Source organism: Equus przewalskii, chromosome 10 (assembly GCF_037783145.1).
Source record: "Equus przewalskii isolate Varuska chromosome 10, EquPr2, whole genome shotgun sequence".
Classification (NCBI taxonomy): Eukaryota; Metazoa; Chordata; class Mammalia; order Perissodactyla; family Equidae; genus Equus; species Equus przewalskii.
The window spans coordinates 43,152,411-43,173,505 of record NC_091840.1 but is presented as its reverse complement, the minus strand read 5'-3'; the positions used below and the strand labels follow the sequence as shown (position 1 = coordinate 43,173,505).

Genomic DNA, 21,095 nt, shown 5'->3' with positions numbered 1-21,095 from the left:
ATAACAATATACATTACAGGAATGTAATGTGCTTTCTTCATCTAACGATATAATGGACATATACCCAGATCAGTACATATAGATTTTTTTTTGAAGTTGCATAGTAAGCTTCTCCTCTGCAGTATCATAATTTTTCAATTTTTTGCTTTATAAACAAATTTTCAGTAAATACGCATGATGATCATATAATCATGTCATCATTTCTTTAGGATAGAGTTCTAGAAGTCAATTTGATTGGCAGAAGCATACGTGCATATTAAATTTTAAAAGCTACTGTTGAATTATGCTCCAAAAGGGCAGCATCAATTTGTACTCTTACCAACACTGCTCATTGCTCCATGTCACTACCAGGACTCGATGTTATCAATCTTTTAAATTGCTCTTATCAAATTAATGCAACTGTTTTAATTTTAATTTCTTTAATTATTATAGAATTTGCACAATTATGCTATATTTGAAACTCATCTTAAGTGACTCTTAGAAGTAAATTTATCTATGCTCACAGGTATCCCTGATAATGACAACAATTGTTTTCATTGGCATAAGAGTTTCTACATTCATCCAATTAATAACTACACGATTATAGAAATGTGTTAGGGGCCGGCCCTGTGGCTGGGTGGTTAAGTTTGCGAGCTCTGCTTTGGCGGCCTGGGGTTTTGCCGGTTCGAATCCTGGGCGCAGACATGGCACTGCTCATCAAGCCATGATGAGGCGGCATCCCACATGCCACAGCTAGAAGGACCCACAAATAAAAAAATATACACAATTATGTACTGGGGGGCTTTGGGGAGAAAAAGGAAAAATAAAATCTTAAAAAAAAAAAGAAATGTGTTAAATGGTAACACACTTCATGACACCTATTTCAGATCAAAAGGTATATATTATCCAATCAATTTTCTTAAATTTAAAAATGAATACTTCTTTCATTCATGAATTTAGTATTTATTAAATATTAAATATTTATTTAATAAATATTTATTGAATGCCTACTATGGGCCAGACACTAGATATAAAGGCCTGAACAAAATCTGTGACTTCATATCGTTTCCATTCTAGTGGGGGAGAGAGACTTCCCCAAAAAAACTGTGTGAGTTTAACAGAGAGAAGTGTAAAGAAGAATGTGTGAAGAAGGGAGAAGGATTTGGTGATCAGGGAAGGCATTTCTGAGAAAGTGACATTTGAGGAGAGACATGAAGGAAAGCAAGCCGTGTAGATATCTGGGGAAGAAGGATTTAGGCAAAAGGAAGTACAATGGCAAAGGCCCTGATGCTAGGATGTGACAGACACATTTTCAAGAAAGGTTCTGATTTCACATCATTCATACACACCTCCCTGACGAGGTCCTGCTCCAAGTTATGGCGCCCAAGTAACATTCTTCTCTTGAAGCGACGGCATTCTAGCTCTAGGTATTGTCTCTGACGTCGAAGAAGATTAGCCTCCTCTTCTGCTTGGAAATGCTGTATATTCTCCTTCTGCTTTGAAAGCCACTCCTGTTTTTCTTTTTTTGGGGTGCTCTGATTTTCATTCAGCTCCTGACGACACAGAAAACAACTCAGTTCAAAATACATAAAAATTAACTACATGAATATACCATTTGTTATCTATTAAATTTAATAAAAGTACTTAATTTGTGTCCTCTCTAATGCTCAGGCAGGGCAATGACTTTAAGGAGGTAGGTAATATTTTCCTTTTTCTTGAGTTACCCATGAAGTAGGACAGGAAAAGGGAAAAGCACACTAGAAAACATGCATACCTTTTAGCTTTGCATAGCTATATTTATGATGGTGCCTAGCTGCAAAAGCACACAATGATTGGTAAATAAAACACATCTTTCTTTAAATCCTTCCCAAGACAGAAGGCAGTGCTTTCAGGTTGACATCATATGTGAATTAAAATCAGGGTTAAAATACAGTTATGTCTCACTTCTTGGTTTTCAACATTCTAAATACTAAGTTTTCGGCAAAATTACAGATGGACTCAATATGAAAGAATTGGAAATTAAATGTAAAATCAACAAAACCATGGGAGAATAGAGACCTTCTTTATGAATGGTACTTAATCTTCAGCATTAATAATCACTGAACAAATAAAAACCAATGCTTTTCTACAGCATTTTAAATATCATCTCACAAACTACCTACATGAAAATGCATTTATATTGGGCAAGATGAGAACATTGATGATATACTCAATGAGGCAAACCCTAGGATGCTAATTAATACTAGTATATTTTCAACCTAAAAAGCATCAACATTGCACAGAACATAAATAAGCCATCTTTTCTAGGTATAAGATGACTTTTCAGAGACTACTATCCTTATGGTTCTTCCTCTGTTATTCAAGAAGGAAACCAATTCTTTATAACTTTAGTCCACAAAATATTCAAACATATAAAAATAAAAAGCACATAAATTAGTAGTTCTCACCTTAAGGGTGTACGTGTACACACACTATGGGAAGAGAGAGGGATAACACAGGTACATACATAGAGAATCACGCGGGTATCTTTTTCAAAATCTTCTGCCATGGAACTTCCTCACCAAGACTCTATTATGTCCCTTCCTCTATACTGAGAATCATTATTCTAAATGAACACACACACACATACACACACAAATCTGGCTTCTAAAAGAAGATGAATTTATTAGTTGGACTACAAATTATATGCCTAAAGGATTATCTAAACCAATACATCCATAAAACTAAAATCTTATTTCACTAGGAAATGGAACTATAGAACTGCATTTTGTTGGATATTTATTTACAGTTGGAATCTTATTAACAATCTTTTCAAACCCAACGTTCCAGTGTAGAGTCTGGCTTTGTATTACAGTCATGGGAATCCACTGCAGGTTACACCCTTTAGAGTTGGAAAAATCTTATCAATGAAGCTCACTTGGCAGGGTATATATAGCAATCTCTGTGCCACCAATAGGTCCATTATAGGACTTACATATCTGATTATAAGGCAAATTCTTACACATACTAAAGCATTAATATCAAAGAGATTACTGTTATTTTATCAAGATCAATTAATTTACCAGTGTGCTAATAATTAATTACATGGATTAAAAACTTCAATCAGTCTGTAAGAGGGGATATAAACTGAAAAATAATCAGTATGTTCTCCTACTACACAAAATGTGATGAGCAAATATGCCTCTTAGCCTTACTCTATGTTAAAAGCGGAATAACAACATATTATTGTAATCTTCTGAGTCAAAAGTAAGAAGGTATGGCTCACTTTTAAAGAAAGAAATGCATGGCTTTTTTTCACAGCTCAAATATTTTTATTTCTAGTGAGTCAGTTACTTAACAAGTGCATAGAAAAGCTATTATAAATAAAATAATTTATATTTATATACTTTTTAGATCCTGCTTAAATGAGGATCTCAGTCCACTGAAGAGTCATTGATCTCAGTCCACCGAAGAGTAACTGATTATCATCAACGTCTTCAATCCAACCCCTTACATTTAGGCGCCCACAAACAACAAAAGAAAAATTTATCCTAATGGTTCTATGAGTTGATCAACATCAAATATAATCAATAAGCAAATAACTGGCTTGAAAATTTTTATAAAAAAGTACCTCTTTAAGCTGTTCTTTTCGAAGTTTATATTCTCTTTTCTGGGACTCCAAAAAGCTATTCAGTTCTTTCTTCTGTTGGGCCTGAATATGTTGCTGAAATTTTTTCTCCTCATTGGCCATGACTTTGGCCTACAGAAAATTTTTGAAATGTATCAAATTACTTAAGTAGATATATTCAAAGCAGAGTTTAATAAACATCACCAAGGATGCCCTTTTTCCCCAAAGAACATAAAATCAGTATAAGCATTATCAAAATAATAATATCCAACAAATTATTAATAAGTGCTACTCAGCGTCTTTAGTATTTGAATTTCAGAGAACCAGTGAAATGGAGCTCATCTTTAAAAAGATTTTATTTTCCCTTTTTCTCCCCAAAGCCCCCCGTACGTAGTTGTGTATTTTCAGTTGTGGGTCCCTCTAGTTGTGTCATGTGGGACGCGGCCTCAGCACCGCATGATGAGCAGTGCCATGTCTGCGCCCAGTATTTGAACTGGCGAAACCCTGGGCCGCTGAAGCAGAGCGCTCAAACTTAACCAGTTGGCCACGGGGCTGGACCCTGGAGCTCATCTTTAAAATGTTGATCTTTGGGGCTGGCCTAGTAGCACAGTGGTTAAGTGCCCACGTTCCGCTTCGGCAGCCCGGGGTTCACCAGTTCAGATCCTGGGTGCGGACATGGCACCACTTGGCACACCATGCTGTGGTAGGCATCCCACATATAAAGTAGAGGAAGATGGGCATGGATGTTAGCTCAGGGCTAATCTTCCTAAAAAAAAATAAAAAGTATAAAATGATCTTTCACAGGGTCAAAATGTTTTTATCTTTTCTTTTTCATTTAGCAAGAGTATGCCTTCCTCGCAGTAAAACAAAACACACATTTATCCATAAATATAATTAGATCATGATCTTTTATCTAGATTGACTTGTGTATTAAATAATACATATTTTCATCTTCATATTAAACCCTGGCCTCTAATTTACATATTAAATAATACGAAAATGTTAAATACTAGATATATGTATCATACTGTATTATTTCTGATTATATATACAATATATATTCATCGTAGAACATTTAGGATATACAGAAAAACACAAAGAAGAAAAATCTCAAATGACTTTAGCACCCAGAGATAACCAATATAAACATTTTGGTGCACACCCTTCCTAATTTTTTCTGTGCGCATAGATATATTTCAACCAAAATGATAAGCATATTGCACATCCTGTTTCATGAATTACTTTCCTAAATATGTTACTATCTACCTCTTTCCAAGTTATTAAAAATACTATACAATGCCCAACAGGATTCTAAATATTTGGACATTCTTTTACCAAATAATTTCAAAATTAAATATTTATTTACACCATAAATTATTTTGCCAAATTCTCTACTGTGAGAGGGTGGTTCTTCATTTTTGGGGGGAAAGAGTGAACAGGGTAGGTATGACAAATAAGGTCTCAATGTGGACTAGCCAGACATATTTGATGATATTGTGTGAATTTATTGAGAAGCTTACATTTTAACGGACAAACATGACTATTAAAATAAAATGAACTATTTGGACAGCAAAAACATTAGAAGAAAAGGTTTCATATAACAAGAATCCTTAAAAATCTACCTTTATCATGGAGTAGAACGACCCTTATTTGTAAATAAACAAGTGGGATAAATCTGAATCTCTCTTAATTTACAATCTCTAATATACTCTGTATATATTACAGTAATCTTCAATTATTCTAATATAAAAATGCTGCTATAAATTTAAGGAAGATTTCCAAAAAATACCCAGAGAAAAGAACCATGAATTATTTTTTGAGACCTAAATCACCTAATGATAGGTGAGTTCTCAAACTACTCAGATAAGCAGGGTACCCGAGGTCTAGAAAAGTTGAACAACTTACCCATTGTGACACTATAAAACTACCAAGTGTCAGGAAATGATCCCATGTGTGCTAGTTCCCAGACACGGTACTTACTATTATACACATTATATAACTGTTTCTCCCTTTCCCCAATTTTCTTGGTTCTTGGGAACGGATACCCTAACATTAAAATGCCATCTTGGTTAATTCTGTGATGGTCACAAGCTAGAATAAATAAATTAATAATACTGAATCAGCCACCTCTTTTTCCATAGCAGCCTGATGTTTCTTGATAAGTTTCTCCATTTCTGCAGCAAAATTGTTACGTTGAGTTTCAAGATCTTTGTCTAATCTGAGGCGATGTTCATCCATCTCAGCCTTTAGCTTATTTTCCAGAGTCATCAGCTGCTTTTGATGTTGCCGCCTCATTCTCTTATAGCCAGACATCTGTTCTCTAAGCTCAGAGTCCTGCTCGTGTTCCTGCATTTGCCTCGTAACCTAGACAGGCAAACCAGGAGAGAAAAGAATAAAGCAAAACATTTTTCCTTCAAAAGCATTTTAGACCACTCTACTATTAACTAAGTGAGCGATTAATATAAGAGATCCAAGTTCACAGTTTCCAATTAAATTTCCAGCAGGTCTTTTAAAGAAACAGACAAGTTGGTTGTAAAATTTATATGGGAATTTGTAAAGGACCTAGAATAGCCAAAATAATCTTGAGGGAAAAAAAAGTTGGAAGACATATACTTCAGTAATCAAAACAGTGTGATAATGGTGTAACGATAAGCTGAATAAATCAAAGGAACAGAATACAATCTAGAAAGAGACCCACGCACATTCAGTCAATTGATTTTCTACCAAAAAGTCAAGTTAATTCAAAGAGGAAAGGAGAGTGTTTTTAACAAACCCTACTGAAACAACTGGTTCTCTGTTATCAAAAATAAACAAACCTTGACTCCTATATCACTCTATACACAAAAATTAATTTGAAAAGAATCATTTGACCTTAATATAAAACCCAGAATCATAAAACAGAAGAAAACATAGAACATCTTCATGACCTTGGAGTAGGCAAATATTTCTTGGGCAAGACAAAAAAACACTGACTATAAAGACAAAAATGTATAAATTAGATTTTTCAATTGAGGTGAAATTCACATAATATAAAATTAATCATTTTAAAGTGAACAACTCAGTAGCATTTAGTATATTCATGATGTTATGCAACCAACACCTCATTGCTACAAAACATTTTTATCACTTCAGAAGAAAACCCTGTATCTGTTAAGCAGTTGCTCCCCATGCCTGCCTTCTGGTAACCACCAATCTCTTTTCTGTCTCTACAGATTTATCTATTCTGGATATTCATATAAACAGAGTCATATAATGTGTGACCTTTTGTGTCTGGTTTCTTTCATTTAGCATGTTTTCAAGGTTCATCCACATTGTATAGTATGTATCAGTACTTCATTCCTTTTTATAGCTGAATAATATTCCAGTGTATCCATACACCATAATTTATTTATCCATTCATCCGTTGATGGTATAAAAGGTTGTTTGTACCTTTTGGCTATTGTGAATAGTGCTGCTATGAACACGTGTGTAAATGTACTTGTTTGAGTATCTGTTTTCAATTCTTTTGGGCATATACCTAGGGGTAGAATTGCTGGGTCATGTGGTAGTTCTGTTTAACACTTTGAGGAATCATCAGCTGTTTTCCATAGCAGCTGAATCTTTACATTCTTACCAGCAATATACAGGATTTCCAATTTCTCCAAATGCTCTCCAACACTTGTTATTTTCCTTTTTTTTTTTAATAGCCATCCCAGTGGGTTTTAGGTGGTGTCTCATTGTGGTTTTGACTTGCGTTTCCCTAATGACTAATGATGTTGGGCATCTTTTCATGTGCTTATTGGCCATTTGTATATCTTCTCTGGAGAAATGTTTATTCAAGTCCTTTACCCATTTTTTAATTGAGTTGTTTAAATTGGATTTTAAAAGTAAAAAATTTTAATTTCTCATCAAGACAACAGTAAGAAAAAGAATAGGTAATTCAGATGGAGAAAAAACATTTGCAACATATATATGACATAAAACTTGTATCCAGACTATATAAAGAGCTCCTACAGATCAATACTAAAAAGACGAACAGAACATCTGAATAAGAAATCAGGCAAAAGTCTCGAAGAGACACTTCACTAAAGAACATATATGAACAGACAATAAGCACATGAAAAGGTGCTTATTAGGGTGTAAAAAAACCCAGTATGAGATTCCATTTCACACCCATTAGAATGGCTAAAATAAAAAAATGACAACACCAAATGATGGAGAGGATATGGACCAAATGGAACTCTTACACATTTCTAAGAGCATGTGAAATGGTACAACCATTTTGGAAAACTGTCTGACAGCTTCTTATGAAGCTAAACATACATATATCCTATGACTCAGCAATTCTACCCTTAGGTATTTATCATAAAAAAATTTTAAAAATCATGTTCATATAAAGACTTGTACAAAAATTTTTATAGCAACCATATGTGTAATAGCCCCAAATAAGAATCAAACCAAATGTTCATCAATAGAAGAATGGATGAATCTCAAAAACATTAAGCTGAACAGAATAAGCCAGATGTAAAAGAGTACATTCTGGGGCCAGTCCGGTGGCGCAGCAGTTAAGTTTGCACATTCCACTTCGGGGGCCCAGGGTGTGCTGGTTGGGATTCTGGGTGCGGACCTATGTACCATCTGTCCAGCCATGCTGTGGTAGGCATCCCAAATATTAAGTAGAGGAAGATGAGCATGGATGTTAGCTTAGGGGCAGTCTTCCTTAGCAAAAAGAGGAGGATTGGCAGTAGATGTTAGCTCAGGGCTAATCTTCCTCAAAAAAAAAAAAAAAGAGTACATTCTTTGTGATTCCATTTATATGAAATCTAAAAACAGTTAAAATTAACAACAGTGAAGAAACAGAAAGTGATGGTCATGGAAGTAGAGAAGTGACTAAAGAGGGGTATAAAGAGAACTTTCTGTGATGACAAAAAATTTTACTTATCTTGTTTTTTTAGGTGCCAGCTAACATACGTGTGTACCATTGTAAAACCTTTTCAAATTAAATACCTAAGATCTGTGCAATTTATTGTATAAAAAAAAATCCAAGGCATAAGTTACAGACTTAGTTATGATATATGGTAATTATATCAAGTAATATAGTTATGCTTATATTTGTACATAAATCTACATACTCTCTGAATGTTTCATTTGAAATAAATGAACTACTGGGTTTAAGGATATGGATCTTAAGTTTTCTAAATCCATAACTTAAGTGCCCTTAATTAATTTGAGGGGGCCAAAATTTGGGACAGAAGACTTGCTTGGGAAACATTTAATATATACCAACTCACGAAGATGTTTTCCCATGAGCTGGCCCCTTTTGGTAGTTGTTAAAATAGTGATGAAAAAATTAAGCAATTTTTGCCACTGCTTTGTTTAAAGAGTTATTTACATGTTGCAGAATAGTAGGAATGACCTGACTTACGGTGTAGGATAGCATTCTTGACCCCACACGTCATACAGATTCATGGGTCATAGCACGGGATTTATAAAATCTGCTTATGTAGGTGATAACTCAGATAACACCCATATCTTTTTTCTTTCTGTCATATTTCCTAATAGCCTACTTTTATTATGACATCTTAAAGTAATTTCTTTCTATCCCTAGTAACCTTTATCATGTTTTGGTCCTACTTATCTGACTGATCAGGGTTATAAGCACCCTACTATAACAACACCCTTGTAATGGACAAATAATGCACAAATTATTATTTGGGAAGTCAGAAGAACTATATTTTGAGTGTATCAAAGTGGATTACCAGCCATTCCCAAACACCTCCCCTCATTTTGGTTAGCCTCTGTATTTCCTTATTATCAATTCTTATGTGGAAATAACATTTCTTCTCCCACTCTGTGCCTAAAACTGACTGTTTATTAAAGGCTCAAACCATTTGTTTTATAAATTCTTCCTTTATGCCATGAATCAAAAGTAATCTGAATTCTCATTTAGCACCTTGTAGTCCTCTTAAGCATTTAAATATATTCTAACCTTTTAGTTATGTCTTGAAGATATTATTAGTTTAATAATATGATTAGTTTAAGCCCTTTTAGAGGGCTTTGTATAATATCGTTCTCATAATAGGACTTAAATGTTAAATGAATGTTTGGCAAAAAAAACCCCAAATACAAAAAAATAAGAGATACTTGAGTAGTGATGCCAAGGTCCAACAAGAAAAATATATTTTTAATTCAAAGGGAAGTACATACCAGTGACGCCGTCCGTATAGTAGCAAAGTGTTCTCGATTACGGTAGTGTGATTTATGACGAGATACTTGGGGCGGAGATTGTGGATCTGATGCTCTTGTTCTAGGATCTCCCTCTTCTCTGTAATTTTCTTCCTCCTAGGCAAAGAAAGAGACAATACTATCTGAGGTGAACAAACACAGTTTGTTTGAACTTTCAAGACAAAGTTTAAAGACAACTTGATCAATAAATCTCAAAGACATAATTTTAAAAAGCAAAAAGCAAACAGAAATTAGGAATGCTGACGTTTCATTTTTGACATAATTAGAATCAGGAGACGTTATTTCTTCAGTGTATGAAACAGCACATAGATTCAGGTTAAGGAAATATGTAAGACTAGATTTATATCCTACTCATTATTATATGCAAAATTGAAAAGCTTTAATATAACTTAAAACAAAGATGATGAAATACACAGCAGAATTTTAAAGAGCAGTAATAAAATTACTCTAAGGCTCTTGGGTTTTAGAAACAATGTTATAGCTTAAAAATATCTTTATAATACTTCTGCCACTTGTCAAAAATAATCAAAAACAGTTGTAAAAACTTTAAGAACTAACGTCTTTCCTTAGTTCATTTACTTAAGAGGAAGTCAATTAAGTAGCAACCAACTAAATGTGTGAATAATCTTTTTTACTGATGATTCTATTGTCTAAGAATATAAAAATTAAACACGATTTTGCCCTGAATAACACTACGATTTAACTAAATCTTATTCCCAATGACTTTTTCTCTGTGTGTGTTCAAATATATATAATATAAAATTTACCATTTTAACCACTTTTAAGTGTACAATTCAGTGGTGTTAATTACATTCTCAATGTTGTGCAGCCATTGCCACTATTTCCAAAACTTTTTCATCACCCCAAACGGAAACTCTGTATCCATTAACAAAAGAATCTCCATTTCATCCTCCACTCAGCCCCCTGGTAACCTCTAATCTACATTCTGTCTCTACGAATTTGCCTATTGTAGATATTTCATGTAAGTGGAATTATACAATACTTGTCTTTTTGCACCTGGCTTATATCACTTAGCATAATGTTTTCAAGGTTCATTCATGTATCAGAATTTCATTCCTTCTTATAGCTGAATAATATTCCGTTAGATGTTTACACCACATTTTGTTTATTCATTCATCTGTTAATGAACACTTGGGTTAGTTCCATCTTTAAGCTATTATGCCTAATAACTTTTTAGGTCATACTGCAAGCTGTGAAGTTAAAAAGGAAGCATTCCTATTAATTTGCTTAAAGGAGTTACCTGATCTTCAAATATTTTCAAGAAAATTTTAAATTTCGCACTTGAAATTGCAAAGAATAATGTAGCAAACATTCATATTTCCTAAACCTAGAATTTATAATTTTCCACAATTACACTCAGTTTTATTTAAAGCTGTAAACATTACGGATAATGCAGAAGTCACTTTTGATCATCACCCATTCTAACCCTTTCTCTCATTTCCCAGAGACAACTGTTATCATGAATTTCATGTGTATACTCATTATTTTTAAATATTTTATTTTCCATCTAAATAACTTCAAATATTACATTATATAGTTTTTCTGTATTTATTTCTTCTAAGATTTAAAAAATATCCTTTCTGTAGTTTCAAAACATTAGTTTTCCAAATGCAGACATTACATTGGGAATTAAGCCTACTGCCATTTTAGAATAAGTTACCCAAAAATGTTCCAAACTTCTGACACATCAAAGAAAATCTCCCCTTAAACAAATCAGATGAAGAAAATTATTTACCAAAGTCAAACTTTTTTTTCACTGAAATCCAAATACTCACAGGTTTTAAATGGATGACAGAACTATTAGACATCACCGTGTGGTCTCCCTCCATCATGTCTAGTTCACTCTTGTCATCTGAGGCATCTGGAAGACTGTTAACACTACTGCTTTGGCTACTGGCACTGATGGACATACTGGGAATAGACTGATTACTTCCAACGCTATTCACTGTTCCTGTCCGTCCAACACCATGATCTTGTTCCTAAGGGAAAAGAGCATTAGGTTCAAGTATCTATATCTCTTTTGATTCTTGATTATAAGCACATAGCACACTGTGTGGCAAACAGTCTTTAGAAAGAAAGTCAGAGGTCTAGCATGAGAAATTCCCTTTATTTGCCAAGACCAGGAAGTTTACCATCTGTTGACAGAAAAACGAACAAAGAAAAATGACCAGCAAGTAAATAAAAAAAACCCAAACAACTGTGTGAAAAAAATCAGTTCATCTGTTTCGGGTTATTTCCAAAGTGTAGCATTTTCCCTAAATTGTTTGACTTTTTTGAAATCCATTTCTACCACATATCTCATGGGGGATATATAGAGATTATGTTCATTTCTCAATGATCCCCATGGTTAAAACAAGTCCCAACTTTGAAAAAAAAATCCTATTAACAACTACTTGTAGTTATTTTATTTTATTTTTTTTTAGTGAGGAAGATTGTCCCTGAGCTAACATCCATGCCAAGCTTCCTCTATTTTGTATGTGGGACAGTGCCACAACATAGCTTGATGAGCCGTGCGTAGGTCTGCACCCAGGATCTGAACCTGCAAACCCCAGGCCACCGAAGCGAAGCACGCAAACCTAACCACCACACCACCGGGCTGGCCCCTAGTTGTTATTTTTTATTGAAGCTTTTTATATTTTTCTTTCTTCCTCAGAATATAGTCCCCAGCCTATCCTTATAGCACCTAATAATTTAATATTAATTCCTATTTTTGTGTAAATTAAAAATTACATATTACATATATAATCACAATCACAAGAATGTTTTTCTGAGTTAACCAGGCAAACAATGGTATCTGGGCACCAACATTATAGCAGTCCTACCACATTAAAATTCTACAAGATATGCAGAATTTAATAAATAAAGACACATGGTATATATATATAGGAACTTTTCTTATATCCCTAGCCTAACAGAGATGCCATTACAGATTTAACTACATTAGAATTTTATTAATTTCACTTTACTAAAATATTTCATATTTCTAAAATATCCCAAAACACCTTTCTGATGACTACTAAAAGTAAAACCAAAAATACCAAAACCATATGTTAATAAAGTCGTATTTTATAGTTCATTAATTATGTAGCACTATTAAAAAGAAAAGAAAAGTAAGTAATTACTGCTCCTGGTTCCAGAATGCAAAGTGATCTCTCTCACTGGAAAGCAATAAAAAAGAATCAAAGCTTTGGAATTCTGATAGGAGCAAAGAAGAAAACTGAAAGCCTTTAGAGTTAAAAAAAAAAAAGCTCCACAAATAATAAGCTTTATATGTATATTTACTTGTGAGAAAGTTCTGTAACATTTCTATTGTAAATTTGTATTTCCATTCTCCCCAAAAGCAACATGAGAAGAACTTGGCCTTGAGAGGGAGAGAGATATGAGCTTGAACCCACTGCCTCTACCTATGGTGAGTTAGTTAACCACTCCGAGTCTTGTTCTACTTATCTGAAAAATGAGTATTTAAGAACTGTGTGGATGGAATGAAATTATGCAGAACTGAAAAGAATCAAGTGACCCTGGAGAAAGAATAGAATGCTCGGCAACTTTCTAATGACTTCTGAGTACTGTCAACTTCCAAAGACTTAATTTCAAATATTTCCAAAAGCATGTTCCATGGAATTGGACAATCAGGCAAAAAATGGGGAGCCAGGAAGTTGAGAGGGACTAGATTAAATAAAGGTTTATTTAATAAAAGACTTCACAGGGTTTTACTATGCCAATATGTACTAGGAAGCGGTTGGGTTTAAAAAATGCAAAACCTTTTTTTCCACCTGTGATCTTATAGGACCAGTGTTAAGAAAACACAATCTGGGAACCACTGATATAAAAGATTTGTGGCAAGACAAGTTGCATATGGAGAGAAACCAATAAAGAGAGCTCAATATTTGAGTCATTTTCAAGTTATTACCTCTTCTTCTTCCTGTGCTTCTACTGCTGGTCCATTATGTGCCTCCTGGAAAAGGAGTTTCTTCATCTTTCGATACTGCAGATTGTCTAGCTCTCTTACTGCATCCTTTGTCCTTTGAATGAGATCTATTAACACTGTTTCAGGGCGTTCCCGAAGAACAAACATGTGCTGGAGAGGAGTAGAAGGTAAAAGTCAGGTTGAAACCGATGTATTTTTTTAAATGAGTACAAATGTACCTCTTCTCAGACCCTAGAGTTACTATCCTAAATAATCATGATAGACCATGTACATAATCTATAGCTATCTATTCTATTACACTTCTGACTTCTTATACTCACAAAATTGTTATTTACAGATATATACTCAGTGCCTACATAACTATGCCTGTACATTTTATAAAAACTTTGAACATGATACTTTTATTGGCCAACTGAAAATGTAGAGTTGAAATCAAAGGGTCTAATTAAACACTAAGAATTAAGTCCAATTAGAGCTGTAAATAAAGGCTAAATAAAAGTTTACATATTCCTGCAACTGCTGATTTCATAGAAAAGGCACATTTAGTTCTGAGTTATATGAGATTTCGACAGGAATGTATTTACTGATGGTGGTTTATGTAACATAAACTTGGATATTATAGGTTCCTTCATATGTTGCATAGGCAACACTCTTCACAAAACACTAGCTGCTGACTAAAAGCCATTATATTATTAGTGATTTTTCCCACCAAATTTTAATAAAGTTTAACTTTATCAAAAACAGAAAAGTAGAAAGAAGAATTTCACCACTAGAATTATCACTGTTTCATTTTGATATATTTCTTTTCAGAAATTTTCTATGTACAGATTTTCTTTTGTAGATACATAGTTAGCACATAGATTGCATTAAGACACCTTCTGCTTTGAGTTCATGAGATGCTCTTGAATTCTTAGAACACTTTCATCTTTTTTGTTAGCTCAAACATTTCTTTTCTATCCAAAGAGCTGGAACTATATGATAACTGTATTCTACTTTCACTGTCATAAGTATTATGTTATTTCGAACTCAAAAACATAATATCTATAGAATATTTCATCAAATGTTTATGCAAAAATTATTTTAACCATTACCCTAATTCTGGATAGTTATTTCCAATTTCGAATTCTGAGATAAACAGCTTCATACATTTTAAAAACTTATTAATTTTTTTAAATCTATGATGGACTATGATTGTAATATAATTAGGCCAAAGGGAAAGAAGCACTTGATACTTCCTATCATTTCCAATAAGGCTGTGCAAATACTATGGACCAGGTAAATGAATACTACATGCAGACGTGGGATCTAATCACCAAAGGCCAAATACCTGGCCCTGGTGGGTTGAGTTATTATCAAAGAGCTCCTTTTGCCTACACAATCGTGTGCCACATAAAAACTTTTTGGTCAACAATAGACCACATACATGACAATGGTCCCATAAGAGTAGTACCACATAGCCTGGGTGTGCAGTAGGTAATACCATCAGGATTTGTTTAAGTATAGTCTATGATGTTTGCTCAACGACAAAATCACCTAATGATGCATTTCTCAGAATGTATACCTGTAAGTTATACATGATTATATTAGACAAGTGTAAGAAGCCAGTTACATTCTTCCCTTTTACTGAGCTTTAGCTTGGTAGGTACCATTATGTACAATGTTAAGTCTTCCTCCCCAAAAATAATATATCTCATATTTCTAAGTTTGATAGTTTTTTAAATATAGATCTTGTTTATTTTTCACTAACCTAATTCCTAGCTATACTAAACCTTTGTTGCTATTCTGAGTACCTATTCATTCAGGCATTCAGTTTGAGACTATGAGTGAGCTTACTGCCTAGAATTCCCCAAGTATTACGGAATCTTTATATTGCTCTTCTACATACTGTGGCTGCAAATAATACTATCAAATATATATGATCCTTTCAATTTCTTTGTATCTTTAACTGATGTGTGTTGGTGAAAACAAACTAAACTTCTTGAAATTCTAAAACACTCATCTAAAAATAGTCTACTTAAATCTTATAATGAAAAATTAACAAGATTCCTTAGGGTCACGAAGAGATACAGTCAAGGCCTACTTACTATTGCCTTATCTAGATGCTTTAAGAACTATATTAAGTTCAACAACACTAGTATTGCTATTAATAAGATGGTCAAGCTCCAAATGAAAAAACAAATTTTTGAGAACAAAAAGCATATACCAATCACGTATTTAAATTAGGCAATCAAACCTACTGAAAACTGAATAGGATTTACATAATTTAAAAAATATTTTCATTGCTAAGTTAGAAAAATCTATTTCCAAAAAGGAAACACAAGTATGATAGCTATTTTTAACAATTTCTTTTGAAATGTCCTTCCTCCCAGAATATTTATGTAAATATATTACACATAGTTTCCCCTTTTTTCCTATTATTTTAATATAGGAGAGATCAATACATAAAGTAGGGTAGATATAAAAATTAGATCCAAAGCTAAACTATGTTTCACCAACTTTGAAATGACATTATTCCCTATGAATTAAAACATAATTATAACTCGTGAATATATTCTTGTGCATATAAAAATTTAGCCATTTCATACTATTTTGAATATTTAACTATATATTCTATTCAGACATGGTAAAGGGAGTTGGTCAATTTTGAAAAAACAAATAAAAAACTCAGCACCAAAGAAAAGTTCCAAGACAGAACAGCATATAAAATTAGTATTTTGGTAAAAATTAGTACAGCATACTTAATACTGATTCAGAATCTAAGAAGAATAAAACACATTCTTTAAAATAATCTCTTAGGGGTAGAAAACAGACTTCAAGTATAATAGAACTGACCTTTAAAAGTTCCTCTGATGTAGGGCGATCTTGAGGGATTTTCTGGAGGCAAGAATCTACAAAGTTGCGAAAATAATCAGACCTATTGTAAAGGAAAGTATCAGGTGAACATATTGCTATTTCCTTTAAAAACACATCTAAAAATCAAGGCATGTGCCTATTGGTGGGAGGGGTGATGGAAAAGAAATGATAAAAGAAAAAGCAGACATGACATATTAGATATCTCATATAAGTTTATGAAAAGATATCTTAAACAACCAATGAATCTCTACCATTTTCCAAAGATAAACTTGCACAGATTATTTAAAAATCCTGCTCCCATGTATTTAAACATCACAACTCATTCCATATTGAGGCAAAATTAAGGAAGCCAATGTTTTTCTTTTTTGCACTCAAATCTAAGATAACATTCCTCTCAATTTTGTTTTTTTTTCTCTATGCCAGCTCTCTTTCTTATTTGCCCCTTGGATCTTCTTCTACATATAGCATGTTTCAAAATATCACTCTATTTGCTTTGTAGGGAGTATCTACACAGTGTAAAGACAGTCTGTGATTAGTACATTTATTACTTATATGTACCATAATACTAAACTCTGTTCCAAAAGATTCCTCTTATGCCTCTACATAAGTAGCAAAGGCCTAGGAATGTGTCTCAACTATGTAATCATTAAAAAAATAAAGTACCCCTAATTCATGTATCTACTTGTGAACTTTAAAGTATTTATTAAATATGCTAGATATTTCCCTAGAATTTTTCAAATGCTAGACACACCTGAGGAATTAATTTCCCACAAAAATTTTCTATCACTGATAAAAATCCTAGTTTTCTAAAATTGTTAATCTGTTCTCCATAAACTTCTATACATGAATGAACTTAATTTTATGAAATTAAGGAAGCAGTAGGAGAACAAACATCAGAGCATTCTGAATAATAAATATCATAATAAAAATCAGAACAATCCCAAAGTTATGGATTATCTGGTAATTCTGATAAATCAAATCATTTTACCATATAAATACAAATTTTCATATCCCATATAAATTATAAATCATTCCCCAACAAAATATCACTACAGGTGTGGCTATCGATATATTTTAATAATAAAATATTAATGTTTAAATTGTGCTATTTGTTAATAATCAGGGTTATATGTTTCTAAAGTTCAAAGAAAAAATAAAATATAAATTTTTATAAAAAGAAATATTTTTTGCTTCTATGTGGTATCATCTATCCAATCTGAACTGAGTTATATACATGCTATGAAAAACAGACATAATAAAGATAAACATGATATAAGGGTACAATAAACCCATTTTAATATTTCTTCAGGTAAATACATTTTGAAATCATTGAAATCATTTTGATAACATTATGAAAAGCATTTAATTTATACAATGTTGAGTAACATATCTTTTACCAATACTTACCATTCATTAGACTGTAGTGTAGGGGATTCATTTTGGGCTATGTGATATAAGGCACTCATTGCATTCATATTAAATAAAGGAGGCTTCCTTTCCGCTATTGAAAAAAAAAGAGAAAGAAAACTTTCCTGTTAAAATATGTGCCTGTTATACAGGGGCACACAAGTATTGCTAAGTTTGATTTTTTTTAATAATCTCAAACTTAGCAAAAAAAAATTAGAACTGGAGTTCAAAGAACTTTTTCAAGTGAATCAATTTAGAGTAAATTGCTGACTTAATGCCCCACCACTCCTAAATACTGTAGTGTGTATTTCTTATAAACAAGAACATTCTACTAAAGTTGAAGTCATGACCTTGATAATTTTGAAGTATACAAGACTCTTGACTGTCCCTCAGTTTAGGTTTGTCCTATGATTAAATTTGGGTTATACATCTTTGGCAGGAATATCACAGAAGTAAATGTTATATTTTTCTCAATGTATTCTATGAGGTGGTGCATGATTTCAAATGGTGCTGTTATTGACTGGTGTTCACTTCGATCAATTTAGGCAAGTCTGCCACGCTTCTACATGGTAAAGTTTCTCTTTTTCCTTTGTAATTAATAAGTGTTTTATGAGAAGATATTTTAAATTTATATAAACATCCTGTTTTTCAAAAAACTTTCATTTTATTTTTTAAATTTATCATATGGACTTGTAGGTTTCTATTTTATTTAATAAATTATAATCTGCTACTATCACTTATTTTGATGTTCAAATTGCCTCACATTTGAGCAGTAAGAACCTTTTTGTGCTGGCTTCTGTTTTTTTGACATTGCCATCACTCCTTGATCACTTCCTTGCTTTCTGGCACACTAAGATGTTCCAGGGTCATCTTGTACTCTCCCTACTCCAGACACTGGATCAACCATTTCTCCAAGGAGCCATGGCAGTAGGTATGCTCACTGCTACTGAGGTGTCACTGCTCTTAGATCCTCTCAGTGGACAGTTAGGGAACACACACATATACACACTACATTTATATACAGACATGCACATTAAACAACTATATTTGTTAATTGAAAACAATTGAGTTCATTGAAATCTCTCAGATCCAACCCAATACCTTAGTATTTATTCTAGCGTTCTCTCTTTCCATTATTTGCAACACCCTTCTTTGACAATGAGAAACCTCGCTCTCTTTATTCTTAATATATTTTCTAATTTGATAAGTTTCCCCTGTACGTAACCAATCTCCCATCTATGCCACCACCCTCTCTCCTGAGCAGATGCCCCATTTCTCTGCTCAAGTTTTGAAACACCATTCCAAGTCACTCTACAGGGTGAACATCCTCTTCATCTACTCAGTTTCTGATACCTCACTCAAATCGGGTCACTTCTCTGCAGTGAGGCTCTCCTTATTAGTCCTCATGAGGGAAGCCCTCTTCCTTTTGATCAGGCACTGCTACTCTGTCAGGCCACCCTCAGATATGAATGTTTTCCTTCGGCTCTGACCCTATATAATAGGACACTTTCCCTGTTGTCACCTCCTCACCCTACCTAGGCTCTGATATCCCATGCTGAGCCACTTCTGTGTATGAATGCCTTAGTGATCACACTAGGGCTCTGAATGTCCAAACCTGACTGCCTCTTTGCATAGATACCCTCATTAGATTCTGTTTGAACATACATGGCTATTCGTCTGTGGGAACTCCCTCCTGTACTCACATGATTCTGACACTCCACCCTGGGCTACCATGGCTCACCAGCTGGCATGGACACCTACCTTACATTGTCCTACCTAATGGCTTTAAGACTGAGTAGTTTAGGAAGCGGAAGGGGTTATTAAAGAAATTCTGAATGAATGAAATAACTTGTATTTCCATTATAATTTATTAACGTACTTAAATTTTTTTTAATGGTGTACCATCAATAAATCAAACTTTTGTGTGTGCTTTTGTGTGTGTGTGAGGAAGACTGGCCCTGAGCTAACATCTGTGCCAACCTTCCTCTATTTTATGTGGGATGCCACCAGAGTGTGGCTTGACAAACGGTGCTAGGTCCACACCCGGGATCCAAAACTGTGAACTCTGGGCCACCGAAGTAGAGCACACAAACTTAACCACTACGCCACCAGACCAGCCCATGGAATATGCTTTTTGATTTTGTCACTTACTATAAAATTTAACATCTCTCAATTTTGTCAAAAAACACTGAATTTATCAGCTAAAAAATATAGAAAAGATTTACCAAATCTAAAATGTGGTAGACTTTGGTGGATTCAACTGACACTTTCTATCTCAAATTCTTATAAGCTACTATGAAACTAATATGATTCAAACTAAATTTATTTTTTAAAAAGTTAGAGATCCTACTCCTTATTATCTTGTACAGGTTTCTAAAATGTCTCCATCCAAAAGCGTAGACTGCTTCTGTAAAATTAAATTTTGAGTTGATTTTTGTGTATGGTATAAGATAATGGCCCAATTCCCTTCTTTTGCATGTGGCTCTTCAGTTTTCCCAGCACCATATATTGAAGAGACTGTCCTTTCCCCATTGTATACTCCTGGATCCTTTGTCATAAATTAATTGACACACGTGTGGGTTTATTTCTGGATTCTCTATTCTGTTCTATTGATCTATGTGTCTGTTTTTATGCCAATATCATACTGTTTTGATACTACAGTTTTCTAATATAGTTTGAAATCAAGAAGCATGATGCCTCCAGCTTTGTTCTTCTTTCTCAAGATTGCTTTGGCTATTGGGGGTCTTTCATGGTTCCACACAAATTTTAGGATTGTTTGTTCTAGTTTTGTGAAAAATGTCATTGGAATTTTGATAGGGATGGCACTGAATCTGTAGATTGCTTTGGGTAGTATCAACATTTTAACAATATTAATTCTTCCAGTCCAGAAGCATGGAATATCTTCCCATTTATTTGTGTCTTCTTCAATTTTTTTCATCAATGTCTTAATAGTTTTCAGTGTACAAGTCTTTCACCTCCTTGGTTAAATTTATTCGTAGGTATTTTATTCTCTTTGACACAATTGTAAATGGGATTGTTTTCTTAATTTCTCTTTTTGATTGTTTGTTTTCAGTG

The 21,095-nt window shown here is 33.5% G+C and overlaps 1 protein-coding gene across 3 annotated transcripts in view; it reads right to left on the bottom strand.

Annotated features, from left to right (window-relative positions):
• Positions 1–21,095, bottom strand: part of TAOK1 (TAO kinase 1) — a 149,959-nt gene that overhangs the window by 20,123 nt on the left and 108,741 nt on the right. For all 3 annotated transcript variants that reach the window (XM_070562790.1, XM_070562791.1, XM_070562792.1), the window contains 8 exons: positions 18,021–18,114; positions 16,593–16,674; positions 13,743–13,910; positions 11,608–11,811; positions 9,773–9,907; positions 5,714–5,950; positions 3,590–3,718; positions 1,329–1,532 (listed from right to left, as the gene is read on the bottom strand). In XM_070562790.1, the coding sequence (XP_070418891.1) occupies positions 1,329–1,532; positions 3,590–3,718; positions 5,714–5,950; positions 9,773–9,907; positions 11,608–11,811; positions 13,743–13,910; positions 16,593–16,674; positions 18,021–18,114 (1,253 nt within the window). The remainder of the gene's footprint in view (positions 1–1,328; positions 1,533–3,589; positions 3,719–5,713; positions 5,951–9,772; positions 9,908–11,607; positions 11,812–13,742; positions 13,911–16,592; positions 16,675–18,020; positions 18,115–21,095) is intronic.